General features: G+C 32.7%; 1 protein-coding gene across 1 annotated transcript; it reads right to left on the bottom strand.

Annotated features, from left to right (window-relative positions):
- Positions 1-4,443: 4,443 nt before the first annotated feature.
- Positions 4,444-11,589, bottom strand: LOC139486811 (uncharacterized). Its single transcript, XM_071271785.1, has 6 exons — positions 11,505-11,589; positions 11,175-11,317; positions 8,551-8,827; positions 7,622-7,950; positions 6,287-6,507; positions 4,444-4,845 (listed from the first exon to the last, which is right to left on the bottom strand). The coding sequence occupies exons 2-6, from the start codon at positions 11,230-11,232 to the stop codon at positions 4,603-4,605; spliced, it is 1,128 nt and encodes a 375-aa protein (XP_071127886.1). The 5' UTR covers positions 11,233-11,317; positions 11,505-11,589; the 3' UTR covers positions 4,444-4,602.
- Positions 11,590-12,027: the final 438 nt, after the last annotated feature.

Raw genomic sequence — 12,027 nt, 5'->3', positions numbered from 1 at the left:
GCATACATTTGACTTGTATATCCAATAATAAACTCATCATAGATACATGTAGTATGATTGGAATTTTATATAAACGACAATTTAAGGCGTGCGCTTTATATCATGATTTTCGAGACAATGAACAAAATTTATGGGTTCCTAAATACAAGGACGAAGTTACTCCTTTGGAAGTAAACTTAGATATTCGTAGTCCCTTTTCACAAGTGAGTGGTATCTTATTTTTGTAACATTATAATCAAGTTCCATTTATTAGCATTATGGCTACCAAAAATCGAAAGAACAAACAAAAAGGAAAATGCCTTACGAACGTCCTCCAGAGTCAATTTTGAAAATAACCGTCCCACAGATAACCACGGACATGTACCGCGTCAGAGGAGGGACGACAGCCTATGTGCCGTGTGCAAAGCTTTTCAGGTTACTAGGTACTATTTCAGATTCCGTTTTGGCAATTTTTAATATTGAAAAAGATCGATTTGTTCATGTTAATAAAATGTAAGTAGTTCTACTGCATTCATAAAAAAAATATGGCAAGTTCCCCGATTATTGATGATCGAAAATGACTTTTGCATAAAATGTTTAATGGGTTTTTACTTCTTTTCGGAAATTATATCATTAAAGATTAAGTCCTTTAATGGCGGGAATGAGTATTTGATCTCTATATCTTCAAGGCACACATTTTTGTTAATATTTCGTTAGAACGCATGTAAAATCATTAAAATTTTAAAGCAGTTAAATACTGTTCATACAACCTTGAACATAAAAGTTCTACTTAGGTCTCCATCCGTTGCTGGATAGTAAAATGGCCAAATAGGTTTATCAATTTTGGTCCTGAATAAAAACTGAAAATCAATTAAATGAATTCAATAAACGATTATTCAATTAATTAAGAAATAATTCATGGGGGCTTGAATATATCGTTATTTTACCACGGGTTGTCCCTTTATGACAAATATTTTACCCTGAGCGATATCGTGGTAAAGATATCAAGATATATTCAAGCCCCCATGAATTATTTCGATTCTAATAGGACAAATACGGCAATTGTTTTGGATCGAAGCGCTCTAGGTAAAGGCATTATTTGCCGTTCTCATAAATAAACGTACTGTAAAACTGACGTAAAAGAAAGGAGCGGCAAACTGAATAAGTGGCAGCTAAAACTATTTACAATAACATATTTAGATGGGTTTGGAGGAATTTATATAAGTATATTATATGTATTTATATGTCTTATGTGTATACAAAACATGGCTTATATAACACATTTTAGCATCGTTTGTGTGCGTTTTCTTGTTGTGATGACGTTATCGTTCTATGACGTCGAGTAGCTCATTCATAAAAAAGCATATGACGCGGGAGTACGATCGGAACAGCCCAAACAATATTCATATTTTACCACGGGTGGGTACTCAAAGCATTTGAAGGACGTCATGTTAGAATGATCTTTATTAAATGTACATAAAGGCAACAGTAGTATACCGCTGTTCAATAGTCATAATTCGATTAAGCAAAAACAAATCAGATAACAAATTTAACCCGAGAGAAACGCATCTGACAGGGATGATGTAGTTTTTAACTCAAATAATAAATAAATGATGTTTATATGAATTTTGTCAAAACATTTCAAAATACTGTAAATTTGTATACTACTACATCTATTACAATGTCGCAAGTGGAACATTTAGTTGATTAAAAAGAATGGTCATTAACGCCGTTGTTCTTTCAGCATCGAACTCTGGAGGGTCAACAGTAAGGAAGTCATCCAGTAAATGTAGAATATGTTTGACTTTGTATAATTATGTTCTGCTATAAAACAATCGCTGTAGAAATATTGTCATATTTTGGACTACTGCGGCATCAGAATGACAATCGCAAACACAAATGATAAAGAGATTCCCGTTTAAAACACAAAAAATAGCCATTGATTCGGTAGCACTGGACATATTTTTAAATGCATTTTGAATATCAAACTTACAGAGTTTTGTCCCTTTACCGTATTTAGTAATGAGACAAATTGCGTAATCTATCTTGACATACGACATAGAGCACACATCTTTGTCTACAAGGTGGTTGATGCTTACGTGTTTATCCATGTGTGGTGCGGACAAGTCTAGAATAAGTCGCTTTTTGAAAGAACATTTACCCTCCATAACTCCCAATGAACTTACTCGATAATCATTAAAAGGTAAATTTTCAAACGTACCATAAACGAAACCGTTACATAGTTCTTTTTGAATAAGATCTGAAACTGAATTTTTCTGTGACCTCTTCTGTGCTTAAAATTTCTTACATTCCGTTGTTTTAATGTTATAATATTTAACCATAGCATCAATAAAATTGAACATGGAAATGGGGAATGTGCCAAAGAGACAACAACCCGACCATAGAGCAGACAACAGCAGAAGGTCACCAACAGGTCTTCAATGCAACGAGAAATACCCGAACCTGGAGGCGTCCTATAGCTGGCCCCTAAACAAATATATACTAGTTCAGTGATAATGAACGCCACACTAGACTCCAAATTGTACACAAGAAACTAAAAGTTAAAATAATACAAGACTAACAAGGGCCAGAAGCTCCTGACTTGGGACAGGCGCAAAAATGCGGCGGGGTTAAACATGTTTGTGAGATCTCAACCCTCCCCTTATACCTCTAGCCAATTCAGAAAAGTAAATTTTCTGCATTGGCATCAAAGCCATTTTGTAACCCATTACATAAATAGTCAACGAAATGTGTTACGGGGTGATTCATTAATTCACTTTTAAGCTGTTTGACATTGACCTGGGTTGTATCGTGCATGTGAAATTAAGTTAGTCACATTTTGCGAGATGTCTTTGGAGTTTTTTGGTCAAGCAGATGTGTCTGATTGGATAAAAACGTTGCTGATGGGCGTTTCACGCAAAGAGCCTGTGAATGTTCTGGCGAACGGCATTTGGTCCAAACATGTGAGGAAGAACAGGTGCGTTTAGTACACGTGCCTCTAACGCTATTAAAGTTATGACAAGTTTCTTTACCGTTCGGAAAATACTTTGGCCGGCCGTACTTATCGCTACGATCATCATTTCTGAATCTATTAACATCTTGATGATTTACTTTGTTTCTCAGCTGCAGTGGAGAAAATTCTATAGTGTGATCGCTCATGTGTCATAATTTACATACGCTGATTTGAATCCCTGACGCTACGAGGGTGAATAATTCACAGTCACGTTAAAACTTTACTCCAATCTACTTTAACGTGATGTTCTCTAAGTAGTGTCGACGCTTTGGCTGAACACATTTTATAGTAATCATAATATTTAGACTCGTAAAATTAGTTAAAATACTAATATCAATAATGTCTTCTTCATACGCATCTAGTTCGGCGCGTTTACTGGATAAGCTTTTGATAAATTCCTTAATGGTCAGTGTACGGTTTAATCTATGTCGGGTTTCCCAGGGATATTAATTTCAATGCTGTCAGCGATTACGTTTGGAATAAGTAAGGCAGCAATATTAACATCCCTACCGTCAAAAATCTGTCGCTGCAGTGATGAATTGAAATGATCTGATCTGGCTCCCTTGTTGATGTCTATGGATACACAATTCTTCTGTATTCCGGAATGAGAAATAGTAGCGTTTTCAACGGTACTAGACAAGTTGTACCAATTTTGTAGGGTAAATCCGTATTTCATTGTGTTTTGCTGCCTTTCTCCGGGATTTCTCAAAAGAAGTTGGGTAACAGTACTTTGTAAACCAGAAAAGCAGTGGGACATTGAGACGAACGCATTACACATGTTACTCATCGGAATAGACCCCGGCTTTGGGTTGAAGACTGGGCGTTGCTCCGGGGTGGATTGTTGGGTTCCGATATCTGGATTAACTTCTGCTTCATTTTTAGTTACGGTTGCCTCCTTTAGTTTTGGATTTAATGTTACTGTTGAATAGTTGTAAGATGATGGACTTATTAAGATCGACAGAAACTTCTATATCAATCCCCTTTTATTCCTGGAATAGTTTTGTCTTATTCCACGTGGATGGGTCCTCGCTAGTGTCTACAGGCTGACGTTCGTAAAGGCATTTTCCTTTTTGTTTGTTCTTTCGATTTCTGGTAGCCATAATGTTAATAAATGGAATTTGATTATAATGTTACAAAAATAAGATACCGCTCACGTGTGAAAAAGTTTACTTAAAATTAAGGATGGAAACTAAAATCAAAGCTTAAAGTTCCAATCTAGATGACGGTTGATATGTAAAATCTCTCAATCGTAGAAAAAAGGAACAATACTGTTATGGTATAGCACAAATAAAGAAAAGATTTGCTCCACAATATAAAATAGCGTCCCTCTTTCCAAACAGAATTATCAAAGATGAATTCTGCCACGTGTATCTCTTCTAAATAAGGAACAACTAATAAGAGTAGCACATGCAGACACAAGCTTCTTTACACGAATAAACCACGCCTAAATTATATGCAAGCTAATATATATACTAAATTTGTAAAACATCAATAATATAAAAAAGAATTGGTGAAAACATTTCCATTCATAGTACTGTTGACAAAAATAAATTGCGAAATAAAACAGCGGAGCAAATACATACATTTTAACTACGCCAATGATCCAATGTTTATCGATCCCTTATTCGAATGATAAATTCATAAATTTCGCATAACGTGTGTATGAAAAGTAGCAAAACCAAACCAATCATTAAGCTTGCGATGAAGATGGCTAGTTTTACTCTACTGTCTACAGCGACAAAAGAGCGAATTCCGTAGTAAAACAAAGACTTGGTAGTAGAGAAAACTGCCTTCAACATGTTGAACCAATCTTCAAAGTACATAACTGAATCATTGGGTTCCGGTGTCAATATCTGAAATGATACAGGATTTAAAAACAAAGAAAAGAAATGCTAAAACATTGTGAAAAGACAATTCGAAAAAAAACACTGAGATCCTTATTATTGTCACATTAACGATTACGTGCTTTATCTGTATGCCGTATATTTTTTGTTGTTGTCATATTTGTTTATTTATATAGTGATCAAGATTATATATGACACAATAGTGATTGCTGTACCCCCCCTTTTTTTTTGTTACATTTCTACCTATTTTGTCTAATTGTTTTGTCCACCAATTGTTGTCAAAATGCAATATAGTGGAGTGTTATGCGACTGTCACCTATCTGAGTGTTCATCCAGCTTTATAACCGGTTTAACCCACCGTTTTTTTCTTTTAAAATGTCTTTAACCAAGTCAGGAATATGGCAGTTGTTATACAAAAGGTCAATTTCTTTGTATGTTGGCGTTTGTTTTGTAGAAGTTCAGTAGTTATGTTGTACCGTTGTTTTCTCTAGTAGTTGACGTGTTTCACTCGGTTTTGGTTTGTGACTGAGATTTATTTTCGCTGAATCGATTAATGACTATTGAAAAGCGGTATATACAAGCCCAATAGTCAGCACAGGAATAAGATAGTTCTTTTCAATTCGTTCCGTTGGTTGAAATAGCCTATTGTTTTGATTTTGTCACGTTTTATGGACTTCATCCTGTTTTAATCAACCTGAGAGTTCGGTATTTTTGTAAATATTTTTTTTGTAAAACAGATGACAAAGTTCTCAAAGCTCAATATTAAATTATCTACATGATCAGAAGAAAACACACACATCACAACACACATACAAAACCATTTAGACCAATACGCACACACAGAGTCACACATGCACAAACTCACACCCACTCATTATTAATTTAGAATAATTCTTAAACTATGAAGTGTTAATATGTTGATCATGAACAAACATCTCTCTCTCTCTTTTATCTTTTTGATTTGCTTTGTTTAAGTTTTTTCGTATTTTGTTTACTTGTTTTGTTTTGTTTAAGCTATTGCGAATTTTGTTTTGATTTTTCATGGGGTAGGAAGGAAGTTACAGAAAACTATATTCTATTCCGTAATTTTAATAAATATTTGATGTACTTAACGATCAGGATAAAAAAGAATGGTTCTCTCCATACATTAGTGCTTGATTTGGCGTTTTTCTTGGAAAACTTTATCTTACTTTTTTCTTAATTTGCAGCCTATCATGTGTATTATTAAATATTTGTTGATTTATAGGTTACATTATACACCATTTCTCCTCATCTGTCATGATTCCTTAACTTCACGAACACCAACATAATACACAACCCCTCGGAATTATTTCGTAACGTGATAGCAATTACAAGTCTGAAACACAATTTGGGTTCTTGTATCCTGTGGTTGTAACCGCAATTAAAACACAAACGGTTGCATTTAAAAATTAAACTTTTGGGGCAATACCTGTCTCAAAAGTCTCAGAACAGGTACATCAACAGCTGGTAATAGAGTATCCTCAAATGATCGATCAGGATCCACAGCTGAGCAGTAGTTAATTACATTTGCCAATCTATTCCCAGGTAAACCAAGGTATTCTCTAAACAGTTTCTCCCTTTCTTGTACTCTGTTACCATATTTTTCTCTACATACATCAGCATGTGTCATTACACCATAAAATGTTACGTCTACAAAATTCGATATAAAAACAATCATTTATTTAGACTGGCTCATTCGAGTGTTATTGTTTATGCAATACTGGAACTCTGCACATTTCTGAACCATTTCCTTTTCTTACTGCTAATAACGATAATTTGATCGTATAGCTAAACGCTAGTAGTGAAGACTTTAAAATAAATTCTTGAAATTGCAATGACTATGTTTGATCTTTGTTTGATATTAAATCCAGTTATATATGTATTATGCAATGTGCCTGGATGATTGATTAAAACACTTGATTGAAGTAAAATTTCAATATTTCAATTCATTTGCAAAATGATCTCCTGCAATTTATTAATGTATTCTGTATTCCATTGATTAATGTCATTAAAATCAAACAGTCAACGGACCAAATGGCAGAATTAATGGCGATATAGTTCGTGTTGCTTAGTCTTTAGATTTCTATGGTGTGTCTTGTGTACCATTAGTTGTCTGTTTGTCTTCTTCTTTTTTGCATGGCGTTTTCAGTTTATTTTCGATCTATGAGTTTGACTGTCCCTCTGGTATCTTTCGCCCCTCTTTTATAGTTATAGTAAACCACATCAAATTATAGTAGGCTTCATTTAATTTTTCCAGCTTCTGATGTATCCATCAACTTTGGATTTTAATTCGTAATTCATCAGATCTTAATCAACATTTATCTAAACTCGACCAAGAAGAGAGAAGCAAATCAAGGTTGCAAACAGAAACCGAGGAAATTGCATGAATTTATAAGAATCGAGAAAAGTGTTTCGTTTTTTTGCACTCATCTTTCACAATGAGAATCCACACTCTGTCAACATTTCACAAAGTTAAAATGTTTCGAGCACAATCGCACATATTAAAGATCAAACGTTTATACTAATATACATATATCTTAGATCTATCTTCAATCAATTGATGATTGCTTTAAAAACATGGCTAATTATGTACAACGTATATCTTACAGGAATCACCAAAAATCTTTTAACAAACTAAAATAAATCAAAGTATATCTATGTTAATATTACGTGAAGCTTTAAATTTCATCATTATATAAAAACAAAGTAGTATCAATATAATTCACGAATAAGTTTCAAATGTGATATCTAATATCGGTATTACCTAATTCATTGGCAACATTAATCACGGTTTTTAATAGTGCAGTAGGCATAGCAGAATCTGGATTTGACGAACACACAATGATGATCCTATCTATTGGTCTGTATGAAAATAATCGAGTTCTATACATCGCTCTCATTGCTGAAATTCCATTCAATCTTCCGTATGTCACAATGTCATTTAACGCCTCCTTTTCTTTGACTTTTCCACAGAAGACAAGATATAAGAGTTCTTCAGTTATTACTGAATCATCATTTTCAAATCCAGTCATATCTGTAAATGTAGGTAAAATACATTGATCGTTCTGTCTATAATATTCTTCTTTTGTGAAGCTGAAATATTATAGAAAGCAAATAGTGAAGGGGACATCAAATTGATTAGCTTTAATCCCTTAAGTGACCTGAGAACAAGACTTGCAATATAAATGTTTTACGAATTAATTCACACCGGCAAAGACTAAAAAGATTCATATGTTGACATATATTTATCTTATCTTTTTTTTGTAGAGATAAGATGTTCCATTTGTATATAAGGTTGTTTGTCTGTTATAGTAAAAAAAGACTAATTTTTTATCAGATTATTATATAATTATTTAGAAAAAAGTTAAAAACATAATATATAAATCGGGTTCTCTCAGGTTCTCTCATGAGAGCAAACATGTAAAAGGATATGGAAAATATTAACCCTATGTAAAATGAAAGTCTATCATTTACTAAAAAGTATCCCAACAAAAAAGTTAATACTGATTCTAATATTCATTACCTACAACAACAAGAAGTTTGATATGCTGACATATTGTTGACTTAAACTTACAAGAGTTATGGCAGATATAATAAGCTTTTTGTCAAACTTTAAATATTTAAAAAAGAGAACATAAATTAATTGATATGCAGATCCAAAATTTAAATTTAAATTTAGTTAAAAAAGATTACCTTCTCAGACGTCTTGTAACTTGCATACCCATGACACCTTCATGGTTTCCGAATTTACCACTTTTAGCATATTCGTACCAGCGATCACTGTTTAGACTAGCAAACAGAGTATTAAGGAACGACGATTTACCACATCCTGGTGGTCCAATGACAGCAACGTTCAATGGCTTTTTGGCACTTTCGGTTAAATGCTTGCAGTCATGAAGAAGTTCTTGTTTCCGTCCATAACAAGAATCCTCTTCTTCTCCTGTTAAATCTTGATTTACCTCATTTGCATCTACAAAAAAAATATCTTCATAATGAGAATTCAATTTATTCCCTCTGGTTGAAAAATTGAAGTTGAGTTAGTTATTCGCTGTCATTGTTGATCACCAATTAATACAAAACATTCTCTCATAATTGATCTTTTTGTCAAATGTGATTACACACGGTCGAAAAACATATTGTGTAAACATTTCTTGAAATTAAACCTAATATCGGTCAAATTAAGTTTGTTTTAAATAAACCATTCGTGAGAGAACGATCCCTGAGCGACCATTAAACAAACCCCCTATATCCTTTGTCAGTCGCTCAGTTTTTACTGATGTGGCATTGAGTTAAGAATCGGCATTCATTGATTTTATTTTGAAAACCTCCTTGAATGGTTAACGTGGAGATGTAACACATTTTGTAATGTATTTAAGCCATATTTTAACATTGACATCTAAGCGGGAGGTGTGGCTATCCATAAAACCAGATTCAACCCACCATATTTGCCTAAAATTTTCTGCAAGAAGTCAGAAATATGACAGTTATTATCAAATAGTTCGTTTCTATGTATGTTGGGGTGTTTTCGTAACAGCTCAATAGTTCTGTTGTGTCGTTTTTTCCTCTTATAGTTGATGTGTTTCCCTCTGTTTTGGTTTATAACCCTGATTTTTTTTAGTAAAATTGATTTATTTCTATTGAATAGCGATGTACTACTATTGCCTTTATTTTATTTAAACTCGATAAGTTCTATATATGCTATGCCATTACCCTTTGATATATGATTATAAACTCATCATAAATACCATGATAGAAACTTAAAATTTGCGCCAGACTCGCATTTCGTCTGCAAAAGACTCATCAGTGACGCTCGAATAAAAAAGCGTTAAAGGCCAAAGAAAGTATGGAGTTGAAACGTTTTCCAAATACAACAAGCATGCAGCTAAGGTAATCTATTTCTGAGGTAGAAAAGCCTTAGTGCTTCAAAAATTTAAATTTGTAAACAGTTAATTTATAATTATGACCACATCAATGATAATTCATGACAACATAGATGAATTTACTACTTGGATGGCGATATGAAAATCATTCGAATCAAATTCTGAATATGCCAGCAAATTGTGTTGACCAAGGTGCATATTTTTAAAAACAAAGGAAAAAATTGGAGTAAAACTTAAAATAGAATTTGGAAATTACCAAAATGTACTTATTATATAACGAAAGTTGTATCGAAATATTTATTCAATGATTGAACAACAGTGATGCAGACAGCGTGAATGTAGACAATCTAACACATGCATAGATGAATAAACACATTGATTACCTATCAAACAGTTCATTTCATAACATTTCGTTTTTTTCTATTCTATACTGTATTGTTTATAGATATAGGAAGATGTAGTTTGAGTGCCAATGAGACAACTCTCCATCCAAATAACAATTTATAAAAGTAAACCATTATAGGTCAACGTACGGCCTTCAACACGGAGCCTTGGCTCACACCGAACAACAAGCTATAAAGGGCCCCATATTACTAGTGTAAAAAGTAAAATCACAAAAATACTGAACTTAGAGGAAGATCAATTGGGATAATACTAGTGTAAAACCATTCAAACGGGAAAACCAATCTATTTTACAAATGGCAAAATGATAATGACATAAACAAAAATGTATAGACAATTTTAATGAACAGGTTCTCAAATCGTTGTTTTAACTTTGTTTTTCTAGAAATAAATTGCTTGTGTACAAGATAAGAGTTTTATGTCTACTTTAGAAAAGGTTCAACTAAATGAAATTGTGTGTGAACAAACTTATTCGATTAGTCAATTCAATATATTGTTCTTATTAAATGAAAAGGTTGTGGTAATCATCTGTAAATCCTTATTTGTAATAAACACCTACTATAAGTATGTTTTCAATTCTAAAATCCTTGGTTGGGAGAAAGGGATAATTATGAACCTATATTGGACCTTTTTCCCATTACACATCCTCATTCATTAAACGTATTTCCCCATTTAAGATTTCAAACGGAAGGACATTTAAAATTGTCAAATTCATTATAGTTCCACTACTGATGCAATGATATAATTATGTTCCTACCAAACCTCGGCAAAAAATGTTATTGAAAGAAAATATATCAAAAAAGGAATAGTATGTACTAGTATTCAGTTTGTGTTTTTTGAAAAATATTTTGTTATTCAAATTTACATGACACTGCATTGCAATGATCTCGAATTCATTTTTTAAAAACAGATATTTGGAGCAATACATTCCAGTCTTTTGTTATACAACCTAATTTATAAGTTTGTGTTATTACAATACTCCTTCTCACTTGATTTGTGTAAAATCTCTGAATTACATTAATAAGTATTGAGAACCTCGTTCGTGAATTAGATCTCCGACGGAGTTTTCTTCATACGATTCATCCTCAACCATGTCTTACTACTCTTTTCACTAGACGTTCTTGTTGAATAAGCAGACTTTTGTTTTTGGAACGATCCTTTGTGCACACATATACATACTTGACAAATAAAATGATACATACGAATTAGTTTATATGAATTTTGAAACATATCTAATTCGAATCAAAGTTTTGGATTCACCTTTATAGAAACTTCTCATAATCATATCTAATTACAAATATTTCATACTCGATTATACACTTGTAATGAGACATCTCATTAATAAATAAATAAATTTCTACTTACAATGTAAGTTCTTCCTATGATGTATTTTGTCACAATACCACTCCCATGGTTTCTGTAAACATAGGATACTTCATGCATTAATGACGCTACTTTCACTTTTCATTTTCATAGAATATACGTATTTGGTCAGGCCTAGTGAAGTAATTCTATTAAAACATGGTAGTATGCATAATTAAAATATCGAGTTACACATGTATAACTGAACTTCAGAGGATCAATCGGGAAATATTGGAATCAACTGGAGCATGGAACTGAATAAGAAAACCGAGAAAACATTTTTTTTTAAAACTTGTGGGCTTTTCAAGATATACCTTTCTATATTTCATGAAAAGTGCAATTATGTAAAATACAGTAAAAATTTTAGTATAAATATTCCTTTGTTGAAACAATATTCAAGAGTTTTCTTTTCCTATTACAATTTATTTTTTTATATATTTTTATATATCAAGAGTTTCAAGTGGCTATGGCGAAGTTATAAAGTCATTCATTTGAGAGAAAACATATACAGACAGCACCACGAGTT

This window comes from Mytilus edulis, chromosome 8 (genome assembly GCF_963676685.1).
Source record: "Mytilus edulis chromosome 8, xbMytEdul2.2, whole genome shotgun sequence".
Lineage (NCBI taxonomy): Eukaryota > Metazoa > Mollusca > Bivalvia > Mytilida > Mytilidae > Mytilus > Mytilus edulis.
The sequence above is the reverse complement of the archived record's forward strand: the minus strand, read 5'-3'. Positions and strand labels throughout refer to the sequence as shown.